General features: G+C 37.2%; 2 protein-coding genes across 2 annotated transcripts in view; both read right to left on the reverse strand.

Annotated features, from left to right (window-relative positions):
• The window catches only part of RIMS2 (regulating synaptic membrane exocytosis 2), a 726,314-nt gene that overhangs the window by 82,453 nt on the left and 626,859 nt on the right, over positions 1-17,002 (reverse strand). Inside the window, exon 25 of the mRNA XM_042783638.1 lies at positions 13,641-13,882. Within this exon, the coding sequence (XP_042639572.1) occupies positions 13,641-13,882 (242 nt within the window). The remainder of the gene's footprint in view (positions 1-13,640; positions 13,883-17,002) is intronic.
• Positions 4,076-4,453, reverse strand: LOC103191902 (60S ribosomal protein L31-like). Its single transcript, XM_042783639.1, has one exon. The coding sequence runs from the start codon at positions 4,451-4,453 to the stop codon at positions 4,076-4,078; it is 378 nt and encodes a 125-aa protein (XP_042639573.1).

Raw genomic sequence — 17,002 nt, forward strand, 5'->3', positions numbered from 1 at the left:
AAAAAAAAAAAAAAAAAAAAGAATGAAAACCAAATTATACCAAGAACAAATAAAGACTGATTGAGCAGCCATAAAAGACAAAGAAAAATAAAGACAGTTAAAGCTAGATGAATGTATATAGTTCTCTTATTCAAAATGAAGCAAAATAACATAAAAAGCTAAGGCTTTACTGATACACAGGGCTATTTCATGAAAAACCCAGGAAAAAAAAATAAGTATCTTTATATGACGCCTTTGTAATTGTTCCCAGTTTAAGTTTCTACATACAAAGATAAATTAAAAGTAAATACCTATCCAGGAAAGGGTTAAAAAGAGGACTAATCCAGTACATGAAATCTGTGAGGAAATTTTATTCAAGTCGAGACTGTGTAACTCAGAAATGTTGCTGTCAGTTGCTGCTGAGTCCACCCCTGACTCATAGTGACCACGCACAACGGGATTGGCTGGTTGTGATCCATAGGGTTTTCATTGGCTGATTTTTTGGAAGCAGATTCCCAGGCCTTTCTTCCTAGTCTATCAGCTCCTTGGAAACCTGTTCGGCGTCATAGCAACATACAAGCCTTCAGGGATAGATGGGCAGTGCTGCACTCGAGGTGCACTGGCCAGTAATTAAACCTCGGTCTCCATATGGAGGTGAGAATTCTACCAGAGATCCACACTGCCCCAAACTCAGAATTAAGATGCTGATTCATATCTAAATATATGAAATAGTATTCTATTCAAATGCACAAATGATGCAAATCACTTATCTTCAGTACTATAAATTATTAAACATAAAAGATGTGACTATAAGTGAGATTAAATTCCAGAACCTGATTTTAAAAGTAGGCCCTACATAGCTTTAAAACTGGTCCTTGTGCTGTATGAATTGAAACAAAAAATATTAAAACCTCCTTGAGGAATCAGAAACGTCTGATTTCCATTTCATTTAGAAATAAGAAATGAACTTTTCAAACATTATAAATGTATCTGTCAATTACACAGCATGCCATCTTTTTCAATGGTCATCACGTTTATTATTTTATTTGTAAAACACAGGTGTTTTTAGTTTTTTTTTGTGTGTGTGAAAAACTTCTCAAATAGGTCAAATGAACAAGGCTCTTAAACTGTCTTTGTACTTTTTCTTTAGAAATCCATCTTAACATACCAAAGCAGAACATTATCAAATTAGGGTTTCCAGGATGCCCATTTCACAAGTGACTGGTTAAATGAACAACTAGAAAGTGTAGTTGGCAGCAAGTCGGGCCCCTTTGGCCAGGTCCTCTTCCCTTTGACACAGATAGCTGTAATTCCAGCATAAAATGTCTACTGACAGAGAGGAGGAAGGTGAAAAGGGACAAGCATCGAGATACTTTAAAGGTCAAGGGGAAAGAATATGAGAGGAGGCTGGTGGCCACTGTTCCTCTACCTTTGGCTACTGTATTTCTTTTGGTTGAAAGACGTTGAAGTTGCAATGCCTCAGTTATGAGCGTAGCCCCCTGTGGCTCTCTGTGGGGTGCTGAGGGAATTCTCCAGTCTCTACACCCTTCTAAAACTGCTTCATGACGTGCTACCTCACTATTAATTTCCCCATCGGAATATTTCTCCACCTTATTTCATATTTCTCTATTAGTTCTTGTCCCACTCTCAGGTCTAAGCTTGAATTATGATGTTACAAGTAAAAGGCAGTTAATTCTCACATACTAAAAAAAAAAAAAAAAAAAAAAAAAGCATGCTCCAAAGCACTTTATGGACTAAAAGAAATTGCATTCCTATGTCAGTGCCAAACTTCAATGCTGAGTGGAAGTTTGCTAGATCCACTGTCCCAATATGTCAATCTCTGGGACAGTTCTACATTAGACTACAATCTATTGCCTCTCCCCTCATGGTATACAAATTCAGATCCATCAGTTGAACTTAAATCCTTTTTCAAAGTCATTTGGCTGTCAATTGTTTTTACTAGAAAACAAAACAAAACACTGTGTCCACAAGGAGATTTGTGGGCCATATGCATGGAAGCAGTCTATGGCATACACTGCCAGACAAATCAAACATAAAGACAGAAGGCAGCATATACAACATGAAACAGTTTGGGGAAACCCTCTATGTGCAAAGTATCTAGTCAGAGATCAGTAGAGGAAAGATGAATTTCAGCCAACAGATTAGGTTAGTATCCTGTTACACACTCTCATACCAAGAGGTAATTATCTGTCAAAGCAAGCTTTGTAATTTTGACCAATTATTACTTTACTTATTTGTTAAATCTCTCCTAAATGAAAAAAATCCCAGTTACTATCTTTAGCACACACCACAATGTCCTTCACATAGTAGAAGTTCACCAGGAGTTGGAAATGACTCAACAGCAACTGGTTTGATCCTCTAGTAAATCATAATTCCATGGAAAATAAAAGGATTGTTATAAGATAGTAATAACAGAGCGTGAATGTTTAAAAACCTCATCTTGGAATAAAAAGTTAGAAGGATTTGTCTAGTTGGAGCAGCATCAAAGAAAGACACATCCTGTCTCAGTGTTTTCCATTCTACAAAGTCTGCGATACCAAGTAGATTTCAAGGCCCAAGGGGACCATGAGCCAGCAGTCCCATCTTTTTTCCACACTTTGGAAGGGTGAGTTATCATTATTCCTGGTAGAATTTTATGCTGCTTAGCTAGGGCTTTATTAAATTTCCAACAAATAATTGCAATTGCCTCTTTGGAAGTCTTCTTAGCAGGTAATGGGAACAGATCCCAATTTTACAAAAGGCATCTAGCAGCTCCATACCTTTACTCAAGAGTACATGGAAATTTCATTAAAAGTGGTCTTTACCTTAAAAATTGTTTTTCCATTTACACTATGATGCTCAGTGCCCTTAACACATTTAATTTTAACGAAACTAAAGGACTGCTCTTTAGTTATACATTTCTTCATTCAGAGTTCAAGTCTTTATGGTTTAGTTATTTACAGTTACCAGGCCTTCACTGATTATGAGCATGTACAATGCCTCTTGGCTATTTACATGTTAAAATTACATCCAATTAAATAAAACCTATATGAAATTAAAAGCACTTTCCCTGAGGAGTTTTTAATTTGAAGTTTTTCTTCTCCTAATGATTTGAAAAGAGCTAATTATAACAACATATTGCTAGCGACAGCGGGGTCACAGAGAGAGTACCAGCTTTGAGGTTGTTTGCATACTATGAAACTTTCTGAGTCTCAATTTTTCTCTTGGGTAAAATGCGAGGGATAATGCATATCCCTCAAGTTGTGAAAATTTAAGTGAACAAATTCATGTTATTGCGAATTATGCTTTCAATGACTGTGATAAATTATTTTCTGAATTTTATATTAGAAATAAAGCTTGAGTCTTTTAAGAATTGGTATATGCTTTTCCCTTGTCCAGTTTTCACATGCATAAGAAGTAACAGAAATAGCCACAGGTAGGGTCAGGAGTGGGAGCTCCGGTAGCGTAGTGCCTAAGGCACTTGACTGCTAACCAGGAGGCTGGTGGTTCAAACCCACCAGTCACTCCTTGGAAGGAAGTGTGGGCAATCTACTTCTGTAGTGATACCTCCTCAGGAACCCAAGGAGGGGTCGCTGTGAGTAGGGTCTGACTTGACAGCACATAACAACAACACAACAATAAGGGTCAGGAGCACCTTAATCATCAAAGTGACATCTTTGCTTTTTAGAACTTTAAAGAGGTCTTTTGCAGCAGATTTGCTCAGTGACTAAGCTGTTAGATTTTTTGACTGCTGCTTCCATAGGCATTACTTGTTGATCCAAGTAGGATAAATTCCTTGACAACTTCAATTTTCTATTTGTCATGATGTTGCTTATCGGTCCGGTTGTGAGGATTTTCATTTTCTTTTCATTCCGGTATAATTCATACTGAAGGCTGCAGTCTTTTAACTTCATCAGTGTTTCAAGATGTCTTCATTTTCATTCAAGGTGAACTTCATTCAAGTTTCTTCAACCTTCAAGCAAGGTTGCTCCATTCCCATGCTGCAGGCTGTTAATAAGTCTATGTCCAATCATGATGCTGTGTTCTTCTTCTTTTTTTTTTTTGCAGTTTTAAAACTTTATTTGATAATCAGCTGTTAGTTTTCATCCACGTTGACCGTCTGTAGGTTTTTGAAAGTGGTTACAGGTACGTAGGTAACCAATGTGTAGAGCTTGTTTGGTGAATCTTCATCCTCATTACATTTTCTTGACAACTGTACATGGATGCGGTATGGGACATTTCGTATTCCTTTGGCCCAGACAGCTTTGTTGAGCCTGGTGTCAATGCGCACATCTGGTGTTCCCATCTCTTTCATGGCAAATTTCCGGATCTCCTTGAGTGCCCAAGGGGCACGCTTCTTGAAGCCTACTCCATGGATGCGCTTGTGAATGTTGATGGTGTACTCTCTGGTCACCACTTCGTTGATAGCTGAACGGCCCTTCTTCTTCTCACCACGCTTCTTTGCTGGAGCCATAGCATTGCAACCAGGTTGGAAAGGAAGAGCGCTGCTGTGTTCTTCTTGATATAGTCTGGCTTCTCAGATTATTTGTTCAGCTACAGTTTGAATAAGCATGGTGAAAGGATACAACCTTGCCACACCCCTTTTCCAATTTCAAACTAGGGAGTATCCTTTTATTTTGTTGGAACTACTGTCTCTTGATCCATGTACAGATTCCACATGAGCACAACAAAGTGTTTTGGAGTCCTCATTCTTTACAATATTATTCATAATGTATTACGATCAGTTGAAAGGAAAGTGGGACAATACAAAAAGAAGACAGAAGAGTTGACATATCTGAATTGTGGTATTGGTAAAGAATATTGAACATATCCTGGATGGTTAGAAGAACAAACAAACCAGTTTTAGAAGAAATAAAACCAGAATGCTCCTTAGAAGTGAGGATGGTGAAACCTCATCTTGCTGACTTTCAGTATGTCATGAGGAAAGACCAACCCCCAGAAAAGGTCATCATGCTTGGTAAAGTAGAGAGGTCCATGAAAAAGACCCCTCAATGATATGGATTTACACAGTGACTGAAACAATGGACTTAACCACATCAAAGATCATGAAGATAGAGCAGGAGTGAGCACCATTTTGCTGTTACACATAAGGTCGCCATTAGTTCCACCAGCCACATTTCAATAACAACAGATGTGTCTTTGGTCACATAATGTAAATTGTGAAAATTAAGACCCAGACCAACGGAGAACACCAGGGTGAAAACATGTATTAAATATTAATGAAGCTTAAAATCTTTTTTGTCTTTTAAATTAAAAAATAAAAATAGGTTCTATTTTCTATTTCCCAGACGATTGAATAATGTACCCCACACAGATGATCAATATATTTGTACTATGCCACACACTGAGAAGGATACCTAAAATTAAAACAAACAAACAAAAAAATGCTTAGCCAGGAATTAAAAAACCAGTTCTCACTGAGTCAATTTCTGACTCATGGTGACCCTTTGTGTGAAAGAATTAGACCTGTGTTTTATAATGTTCTCGATGGCTGATTTTTCAGAAAGAGATTGGAAGTACCTTTCTTCCAAGGCACCTCTGAACAGACTTGAACCTCCAGTCTTTTTCTTTTTTTAATTGTGATTTGGGTGAAAATTTACAGAGCCAATTCACTTTCCATACAGCAGTTCACATACACGTTGTCTCATGACATTGACCACAATTTACCACAATGCAACAGCTCCCCTCCCACCTCCCACTTCCTTCCAATAGTTACCTCTTCCCTGTGTCCATCCCTCCAAGCACTCCTGCCCCCTGAGCTGTCTTCCTGTGCATAAACAGCCCTTCTTTCTCCCATGATTGTTCTCTCCAAGGAGTGTATCTGCCTCAGGTAAATGTTCAACCCATATGCCTGTCTTTTGTTTGGCTGGAAGCCACAGGTATGGGTTCAATTCCAGACCTGAGGGGCAACTAGGGGTCATAGTCTCATTAGTTCCACCAGGCTCTATCAGACCAGCAAACCTGGTCCCTCCGCCCTTTTTTTTCTCCAAATGATTTTGAGTTTTGTTCCACATTGTTCTCCCTCTCTATCCAGTCTCTCCTATATAGATCCCCCTCCGAGTGGTTGACAGTGGTAGCTGGGCACCATCTAGTTCTTCTGGTCTCATAGTCATATAGGCTGAAGATCATATGGTGTACCAGTCACTAGGAGTAATTGTTTCCATGAATCTTTGGTTTTCTTCATTCTCTTTTGCTCTGGACAAGGAGAGACTCATCGTTGGATCTAGATGGCTGCTTGCAAGCTTTTAAGATCCCAGTCACTACTCGCCAAAGTAGGAGGTGGAACAATGTTTTGTATAGTATGTTATGCCAATTGAGCTTGATGTCCCCTGTGACTATGGTCCCGAGCCCACAGGTTCAACTACCCAGTCCCTCTGTGTAGCTGGCTGTGACTAAGAAGTGACTACAACCTTGTCCCTTGTCAGCTCTATTATATACCTGGAAATTCAGATCACACAAATACAGTTATAGGACCATTGTCTGCCAACCCTATACATGGTCTTGGGTACACTCCCACTTCACAGACATACCTAATAATTCTGTCGTTGTTGTTGTTATGTGCCGTCAAGTTGGACCCGACTCATAGAGACCCCTCCTTGGGTTTCCGAGGCAGTACCACTATAGAAGTAGATTGCCCAACCTTCCTTCTGAGGAGTGGCTGGTGGGTTTGAACCTCCAGCCTTCTGGTTAGTGGTCAAGTGCCTTAGGCACTATGCTACCAGAGCTCCTGTCCACCCATTTATTCACCCATATACCCATGTTTGCCTCCACTGACAATGCAGTACTGCATGTGCAAAAGGGTTCATCTTTGTTATCTACACCTCTCATGTATCTTTCTATGTCTTCCTCTTCCTCAATGCCACCATGTTGATCACTCACATTTGGCACATTGCCCTTTTCTTCACCCAAATCACTACTTATCTCTATCTATCTAAGAGTGTTCCCTACCCTACCCTCCCACTCGTGGTAACAACAAAGAAAATTTCCTAACATACATAAACCTTTCCTTGACTTTTACAATAATGGACTAATACAATATTTGTTCTTCTGCGATTGACTTATTTCACTCAGCATAATGTCCTCCAAGTTCATCCACGTTATGCGGTGTTTTGCAGATTCTACATTATTCTTTAGGGTTGCATAGTATTCCATTGTGTGTATGTACCAAAGTTTGGTTATCCATTCCTCAGTTGATGGACACCTAGGTTGTTTCCATCTTTTGGCTATTGTAAATAGTGCTGCAATGAGCAGTGTTCACATGTCTGTTCTTGTCATGACTCTCACTTCTTTAGGATGTATATCTAGTAATGGAATGGCTGGGTCAAATGGTATTTCTAATTCACACTTTTTAAGGAATCATCATACTTCTTTCCACAGTGGTTGTACCATTTTACAGTCCCATCAGCAGTGTATGAGAATCCCAATCTCTCCACATCCTTGCCAGCATTTGTTATTTTCTGTCTTGTTGAACTTTGCTACTAGTGCTGGGGCAAGATGATATCTCATTGTTGTTTTGATTTGCATCTCTCTAATGGCTAATGACCGACAGCATTTCTTCATGTGTTAGTTGGCTGCCTGAATATCCTCCTTGGTGAAGTGTCTATTCATGTCTTCTGCACATTTTTTAACTGGATTATTTGTCTTTTTGTTGTTGAAGTGCTAGTTTTCTATAAATTCTAGAGATAAGTCCCTTGTTAGATATGCCATTGCCAAATATTTTTTCACAATCTGTAGGTTCTCTTGACTCTTTTGGAGAAGTCTTTGGAAGCACATAAAAATTTAATTTTCAGAAGGTCCCATTCATCTAGTTTCTCATCTGCTGTTTGTGCATTTTGGGTTGTGCTTGATAGTCTATTTATGTCATATATTAGGGCCCCTAAATTTGCCTCTAGTTTTTCCTTGAGGAACTCTATAGTTTTAGGTTTCACATTTAAGTCTTTGACCCATCTGGAGTTAGTTTTTGTGTATGGTGCGAGGTACAGATCTTGTTTCATTTTTCTGCTTGAACCTCCAGTTTTGAGGTTAGCAGCCACTTACATTAACCATTTGAACTACGCAGAGACTCCAGCCAGGAGATAGACAAATAAATAAATAATTACAGTTACTAAGTATTATAATAAGAATAAATTAAAGTACTGTGAGCTTAGGAAGTACTACAGGATGAAAAGAGGTTAGCTAATCTGCACTTAAATTCTAGATCCAATGCTGTCTTACCTACTCAGTTGTTCCCAAAATTATCCCCTTTTTCATTCTTTATCTCCCAAAATAACAAAACAAATAAATTCTTCCTTGACTGACTCCACCAAGCCACAGTGCTATTTCTATTTGTTCAAAAATTTTAGAGTTGATTTTTATCTCCACTGTACAACACAGTAGCCATTAGTCACTTGTAGCTATTTAAATTTAAATTATTTTAATTGAAAATTAAATAAAATTTAAAATTCAGTTCTTTAGTGGCACTAGCCACATTTCTAGTGCTTAGTAGCCAAAATGTAGCTAGTGGCTACCGTACAGGACATGCCATCATCTCGGAAAGTTCTATTAGACAATGGTGGTCTAGATATTAACAGAATAATTAAGATTGAAGGCTCCAGATCCATGCTGCCTGGAATTAAATTTCAACTTCTACACTTACTAACTGGGTAAACTTGGGGATGCTATTTCACCTATATACTTTTGTTTGCTCACCTATAAAATGGAGATAATGGTAATTTACCCGTTTTATAATGGTGTTATAAAGACTAAGTGATTTACTTGTAAAGTATTTAAGGTAATACTTAGAGCATAACACACACTCAGTAAGTATGAGGTGTTTCAATTCTTATTCTTAAGGCCCCTGCAAATGGTTTGTGGCTTAGCTACTAACCTAGAGGAAGGCAGTTCAAACCCATTCCGGGACACTGAAAGAAAGGCCTGGTGACCTGCTTCTGTAAAGATGAGAAACAAAGAAAACTCCATGGAGCAGTTCTTTCATGTAACATGGGGTAGCCATGAGTTGTAATCAACTCAATGGCAGTGGGTTTGTTTTTGTTTTTAATTCCCATTCTTGAAGTTATGCTCCCTGACTCTACCTGACTTCCCATTTTCTTTAACTTGCTCTGACCATGCTTTGTCTACAACTATAAGGTTTGTCAGCATTTACCAAATTCCTTCATCTTGCCAAATTCAATGATAAATTATCACTCTTCATCTTTCTTAACCTCTCAGAAGCACCTGACACAGTTGATCTTGTCCTCATTCTTAAAATACCTTCTTCCTTTGGTTTCCAAGATAACATATTCTTCTTGTTTTAATGGTTGCTCTCTCTTAATTCTCTAATGGATTCTCTTCCTCTTCCTGACTTCTAGATGTTGGAGTGTCCCAGGCTAGTTCAACTTACCCTAAGTAATCACATCCAATACCATGCTTTTAATACTACCAGCTGATTACTCTCAAATCATCTAATTAGTTTTGACCTTCTGAGCTCAAGACCCATATATCTAACTGATCATATAACACTTCACTTAGATATCTAAAAGGCATCTTAGAACCAACACGTCTAAAATTGAATTCATGATTCCCACATGAGGCTGAATTTGCTACTAATGTCTGACATCTACAAAGTAACCTTAAATTTTCTAAGTACTTTCCCAAATATTTTAAAGTATTATCTTTATAAAAACCCTGTTAGGACAGCAGGTATTAATTTCATCATCAGATGAACACGTTATGATTTTAGATATGAAGATTTTAAAATAAGCCATATTTAATATCTTACATAACCTAGGGTAAGAAATACAATACTAATCTCTTTATTCCTTCTATATGCTTTTTATTTTGTTATGATGCTTATCAAGTCATATTTTATTCTTTTGAAATGGTGGCTTTAAGATGAGTTTCCAAATAACAGGCAAAGGAGTAGACAAAATAGTTGGGCAAAGGAAGAAAGATAGTCATCATGTGTATTGGTCAACACACCTTTATAATTAATTTCTGTTTGCCAAATATTGTTTACATATGATCACTATGATGTTGTACAGAATCATTTCACTATTCTTTAGGGAGATCCCATTTTACTGAATTTTCTGATCTTCAGAAAGCAGGGAAGTAGTCCTGTCTGATCTTGAAATCCATAGTAGTACAATGATATTTATTTTTATAATGACAAAGATCATCTTACTAAATTGAAAACATTATGGTGTATCATTCATTAACTGATAGCTATGTAACTTAATTACATACAGATCTCCATATGGGATTCAGCAAAATCAAGAGAATACTAAATGAATCTTTGAAAATACATACTAGTTGAAAATGTACATGGTACTTCTTGGTTTTAGGTATCTCTTGGTTCCTCAATATACTGCATATATTTATGTCTAAACAAAGGAGCTATTGTTAAGATCCAACATCATAAAATAAGTTCATTACTTTAGATAATGGTATCCTATGATCAAATAGCTTATATTACTAAATTTGAAGGTTTCAACACTGTGGGAACCTGTAAGTAGATTTTTCCTAAGAAAACATAAAAACTATACTTGAAACATACACATATATACAAAAATATAGAATTTGAAGTCCGTTGAAAATTTATAGTATAGTAATTGTAAAACATTCCTGCAGTTAAACTCAGGCTTTACAATGAGAGATATTCTGAATTCCATTACCAATAGGTCAAAGCTATTAAGTAGGTAGAAATACCTGCATATTTAAAAAATGATCAGTATTTTAATCATTATAATGCCACCACTGATGAATACATCAACAAAGAATGGTGATTTATTTTCTGCTATTCTCTGTATAGGAAAGGGTTATAGAACATAACAAGGAACGATACTATATATAGCTCCTAAATCTGCAACATCATGCTTTTGAAAAGAAAAACCTTTAACTACTCATACATGAAAAACAGATCAGTGTTGTTACAGAATTACAGTGTATCATTAACAGATCTGTAATTTTGTAATAAAAATATTTTCAAAGAAAAATATATGGGATATTAATGCTAAAATTATGAAGACATGAAAATAATCCTTGAGAAACCTTGAGCACTCTCTTCGTAGAATCTTTTATACTCTTCTGTGACATTACTCTCTAGTAGTTTTTGCCCTTTCTTCATGAACATTCCTTTTTGGTCTCCTTCATGGGCTCCTCTTTCTCTGCTAAATCTAAAATGTGAATCTTCTACAAGTATTGTCTTGGCCTAATGTTCTTTCATCTGTAGTGTTTGTGGGCAACCTCTGTGCTTGACCCACCGACCTTTTAAATAGCAGCCAAATGCTTTAACCATCGGAGCTATTTGGACAACCTTAGCCATGTTCATGGTTTTATGCATCACCTAAACATTCTAACTTCCAGATTTATGCCCTTGGTATGGCACTATCTTCAGAAGTGTTTATTTAAATCTGTTCTCAACATTTTCACTTGGATATTTCATAAACATTTTAAATTCAAAATGTCTTAAATTGAAGGACTCACCCTTTTCTGTCTTCCAACTTGTCTTATATTTTCAGTATCTATTAGTGACATGACTATCAACTAGGTGCTGCAAGTCAGAAATATGGGAATAAATCTTAAAATTCACTCTCCTTCACTAAACCACATACATACAACCAGTCACTACAACCAATCAATCAATCTGATGGACTCTGCACGACCTGGTCTTTACTTATCTGTCAGCCACCATCTTTAACCACATTCTCTTTAACATTTTAGACAAAAATTACTCTTAATTGCTTACCATTTCTGTATATATCACACCTCTATGCCTATGTTCACAATGGTTTCTATCTGGACCAGGTTTCTAATTACTCTTTATCTGGTTAGCAGTTAATTGTCTTTAGGGCCCCAGATCAGGTATCATTTCCAGGGATTAACTCCTAGAATTCCATGTTGGGCCAAGAAGCCTCATTCTGAGCATCTAATGCACCTTCTTTGTAATTCTTGTTGTTGTTGTTGTTATGTGCCATTGAGTCGGCCCCGACTCATAGCGACCCCTCCTTGGGTTTCCGAGGCAGTATCACTATGGAAGTAGATTGCCCAACCTTCCTTCCGAAGAGTGACTGGTGGGTTTGAACCGCCAGCCTTCTGGTAAGCAGTCAAATGCCTAAGACCTTGAAGCATTCTGTTTACATGTCTGTCTTCTACTAGACATAAGCAACTCAGAGCTATAAAGGATTTCTTACTCATTTTTTTTCTCCATGTGTCTGTCACATAGCAAGTGTACAACAGTTAAACAACCGAGTGGATGGAATTGCTTATTTAACTTAACAGTACATGTTATCTAACTTGCAGTCTTATCAATGTCTGCTTTTAGGTTCTTAATGCTTGAAAATGTTAATGAGAAAATGTGAGGAAAAAAAGTACCATTCTAACAGATAGAAAAATACAAAAACAAAACAAAAGGCCAACACCTATCATATTGGCACAATACAGTTAACTATGTATAAATTTCAACAATTTGAAATATCATAGTTTAAATATGATTGTTTTGTCCATAAATGAAAGCTAGAGTTCTACATTAAAAATGTAAAATAGTATTTTAAATCACCAAATGAAAAATTCCTACAACAATAATCACATTAAATATAGTGAGCTACAACCAGGATATAAAGAATAGTTATCAAATAATTATTTCAATACAATATTATTATACAAGGCTCATATTCCAAAATCATTATTGTAGTTTGAACAATCAATTAGCCGGGTCCAGGAATTAATGTACTCTTAAATTCTGTTGGATTTATGCCCTGACTTCTGTGTACAAGAACCCTAGTATGCAAGCAGAAATTAGATTTAATCCAGTTGCCTGTAATTTATTTGCTGTAAAACAAACACGACATTATATGCTTTCACTTGTTTGCTAAGTAGAAGATATGCTATTATTTCCAAGATTCCAGGGATTTAACGTTTAATTATCAACACCCATTTGAAAAAAGCCACTGCTTTGACTCACAAATTTCTTAATTGCTAACAGTGGCGTTTCTGAGTAGGAGTGTTGTATGTAATTTATTTTTGCAGATGTGATTTAGAAACTGAATTATAAAGTAGCAAAGCTTTGAACATCTTCACTGTCAGCAGAAAATCCCTCCATCCTTGCTGCTGGAGACTTACTGCTTGGAGTTTTAACAAGGAAGTAAAAACAGCAGTGAGAAAATTGCTATTACTGGTAAGTGTTGCTTACAAACTGAAAAGGAAGTCAGGCTGTCAACAATAAAAAAGCTATATTGTTCATACAAAATATGAGATGTCATCATCACAGGGCGTGCTGAGAATGAAAATTAATTTGTCTGGTTCCAACTTGAGGAAAATAACAGAAACTTACAAAGAATGTTACCTAAAGAAAAGCAGATTCCAAAGATCAGTGTATCTTTACAAAGTATCAGCAACTGATAATCAGGGGTACTACAGCTTAACTCCCCCTGAGGAGAAAAGACGCACACATTTCAAACAAAAACAGTGTTTTGAAGCAGGTTCTCTCCTCACTGAAAAATAAAGCCAGTTTTACGTTTCAGAAGATTAACTTGTTTAAAGCGCCCTCCTTCCTCTGGAAATGGTACCATCAATCACACATTACTGTAATAAGAGAAGTAAGAGAAAGAATATGTATTTTAATGACAACACAAATATGAAGTCAAAAGTAACATAAAAATTCCTACCCGTTTGGCTGAGCTGAGAAGCGCTGCGGCTTTTCCTCGAGAGACCAACAATAGCTACCATTTTGGCCCCAATGCTAGAGCGCCGCTTTTTGCCGCTGGTGCCCAAGGCGCCCACTGCAGTGTCAGACTGGCTGCCATCATTCTTCTCTAGTGAGCACATGTCTCCACTGATGCTGGTGCTTTTAGTCATGTTCGTCCCTGAGATGCCCATTTGTCTGCTTTGCATTTTGGATGTAAAGACACTGTCAGCCGGTGGATCGATAAAAAGTGAAGGACAGAGTAAAAAGGAAGAGACAGAAAAGTAAATTTAGATGAAACATTTGGGGTATAATTAAATTGTACCATCTATGAGACATATCTTTAGGATTGGAAAATTTTCAACTACCCTGGTCTTGAGTGTGCTTTACTCTCCAGGGCCAGCCTTAATGCAGGCATACAAAACCAGAGTTACCTCTGCTGGCAAAAAAGGCATGAAGAAGACATGCACAGAAAATCAGTGGACTCATTTAAAACATGCTGTCTTGCGAGTGCAAATACGCTGTGAGGCAGCCATACAGCGGAAGGCAGATGTTTCCAAAAGCATTAATCTCTAATGTGCTTGACTATTGCTTTCCAAAAGAAATCAGACGTGGGAAATTTTTACAAAAATAAAAATAAAAATAAAAAAGGCAAAAATTATATCATCCATTGGTAAGAGTGGCCCTTCAAAATAAATCGTCTCATTTTATGAAACGCAACCCAACCCAGTGCTATCGAGTCGATTCCAGCTCATAGTGACCCCACAGAGTTTCCAAGGCCATAGGTCTTTATGGAAGCAGATTGTCTCATCTTCTTCTTGTGGAGCAGTTGGTGGGTTTGAACCACCAACCTTCTGGTTAGCGGCAAAATGCCTTACCCACCACACCACCAGAGCTCCTTTTCATTTTATGAAAAAACCTATTAAAATTGTTCTAATCATGGTAAAATGATCTAATAGGGATTGATAATTTTCATTAGCTTTGAATTAAAACAATTTATTTCACTTGGCTCAACTTTCTGTATTTTGCTCTAAATCTTGCTGGTTGCCAGAGTCAATTCCAACTTGTGGCGGCTCCATGTGTGTGGGAGAGGAATCACGCACCACAGGGTTTTCAAGGTCGTGACCTTTCAAAAGGAGATAGCATGTTCTGTCTTCCCAGGATTCTATAGGCAGGTCTGAACTGCCAACTGCTCAGCTAAAAGTCAAGTGCTTAACCGTTTGTGTCACCCAGGGACCTTGATCTATATAAATCTATATTCCAAAAATACAGGAAAGATTTTCTTCTTGTGTTCATTTGAAAGAAAAAAACTCACTCTCAGTTTCCTACATAATGTGCTCAGGCAGCCGTCGATGAGTCACCAAAGCATGGAAGCTGGTCTACAACCTACAGCAAAACTAACTGCAAACAGAGCGATTACAGGAAGGACTCACAACCTACAGCAAAGACTAACTGCAAACGGAGCGATTACAGCAAGGACTCACAACCTACAGCAAGACTAACTGCAAACGGAAGGATTACAGGAAGGACTCAGGGGATTACTGGTGAGTGGTAGGACGGGGAAGGGATAAAGATTCTGGAAGCAGGCTATCCAGTGGGCCCTATAACCCAGAAAGAATGTGAAACAGCTTACTTGCTGGGATGGGAAGAATTACTTATATATCATCAACATTTGACTGAATATTAAAAAGTCATAGTTTCTGCTTTAATCTGGTTCTGATAATGTGACATAACTATAGTCATAAAAGAAAATAAAAATCAAGAGAACATTGTCACTACCATTGAGTAGTGACTCATAGTGATCCCCCCTTGGGTTTCCGAGGCAGTATCACTAAGGAAGTAGACTGCCCAACCTTTCTTCCGAGGAGTGGCTAGTGGGTTTGAACCGCCAGCCTTCTGGTTAGCAGTCAAATGCTTTAGGCACTATGCCACCAGAGCTCATATCCTTACATGTCATTTAAAGGACAAGAGTTAGAAAACTATCTTACCAAGATGAGCTCTTGTCTCTAATTCAATTTCTTTTTCTCCCTGAAATTTCTTTTCCTATCCTAGAATAAAATCTGTTTAAAGCCTAGGACTGTATGTTAGTTTAACTAACCAATTTACATTTTCTCCAAGTATTTAAGAGAGGGAAATCCCAGTGTGAAACTTAACAGAAGAAAATCCAGTGAAGTGCACCCCTCACATTGGTCTTAAGAGGGAGGGAGGCAAGAATAGGCTAAAGAGTCCAGAAAGAATGGTGTACATGCTCCTCTAATGCCCGGAACCGGTCACTGTCAAGGCCTGTCTGTTTATATTCTTCTTTAAGAGCACCAGCTAGGATAAAACAGAGAATGCTCTCCATGCAAACAGACCTGGGCTTGAATTCCTACTTTGCTGTCATTTGCCTGATTTACTATAAAAGACTTATTTACCCTAAGTCGCAGGTACAAAGAGCTAACCAGACACCCTATCGCTGTTATAACTCATTTGATTGCACTAGTGGCTAGTCAACGTGCAGATGTCTGGATCTTAAAGTGCCATTCCTTGAATGTTGGCATGTTCCTGGCAGGAGAATACACACACACACACACACACACACACAAACACTCTTGATCCTTTAAAGTTTCTCTCACTTAATAGTTTTTTCTATATTAAATATTATTCCTTTTTAAAATATGGAATTTGAAATTATTATCATCTTAAGTTACTATTTAGGAAGCTTTATTTTACCTTGACACAATCATCTAAAATTTTAGGCCAAGCAAGTAGTAACCATTTATTCAACAAACATTTATTGAGCACCTATTATCACAAATATGAGGATACAAAGATGATGACATATAAGCCCTTTTGATTAATTTACCAGCAAATATCAGCATGTAAAATGCAAAAGTAGCTGCATATGAACTTAGTGTTGGTTTATAGTTGAAATTCCAGTTTACCAGCTGTAATGTCCAGGAACCAGGTAAAGTTTTGATAAAACATTTCTCTCTGAAAGTATTTAAAAACTAAGTTTCTGATACTAAGTGATTTCTGGAGATGACACAAATGTAAAGTTTGATAAAACATTTCTCTCTGAATAGTATTTAAAAACTAAGTTTCTGATACTAAGTATTTGATTTCTGGAGATGACAAAAATGTAAAGTTTAGTATTTTCAACGTTACCATAGTTATGTATATAAATGCATTGCATTACTATTATGTATTAGTGCAGTGACTAAATGTATTAGAGTGTGTGTTTACATGCCACAATGTTAACATTCAGAGTTAGGGAGGAATACTCGTGTATTAGAAAACAAGTATGCTTAGTCAAAAACATCTGCCTTGATTATAACCTTAATAATGAAGCTATGTTTATGGTTC

The sequence above is a fragment of the Orycteropus afer genome, unplaced genomic scaffold (assembly GCF_000298275.1).
Source record: "Orycteropus afer afer isolate SDZICR_OR568_19922 unplaced genomic scaffold, OryAfe1.0 scaffold00021, whole genome shotgun sequence".
In the NCBI taxonomy this organism is placed as follows: domain Eukaryota; kingdom Metazoa; phylum Chordata; class Mammalia; order Tubulidentata; family Orycteropodidae; genus Orycteropus; species Orycteropus afer.

Coding starts and splice junctions, on each gene's coding strand:
- LOC103191902 (XM_042783639.1), bottom strand. CDS start 4,453: ATGGCTCCAGCAAAGAAGCGTGGTGAGAAGAAGAAGGGCCGTTCAGCT.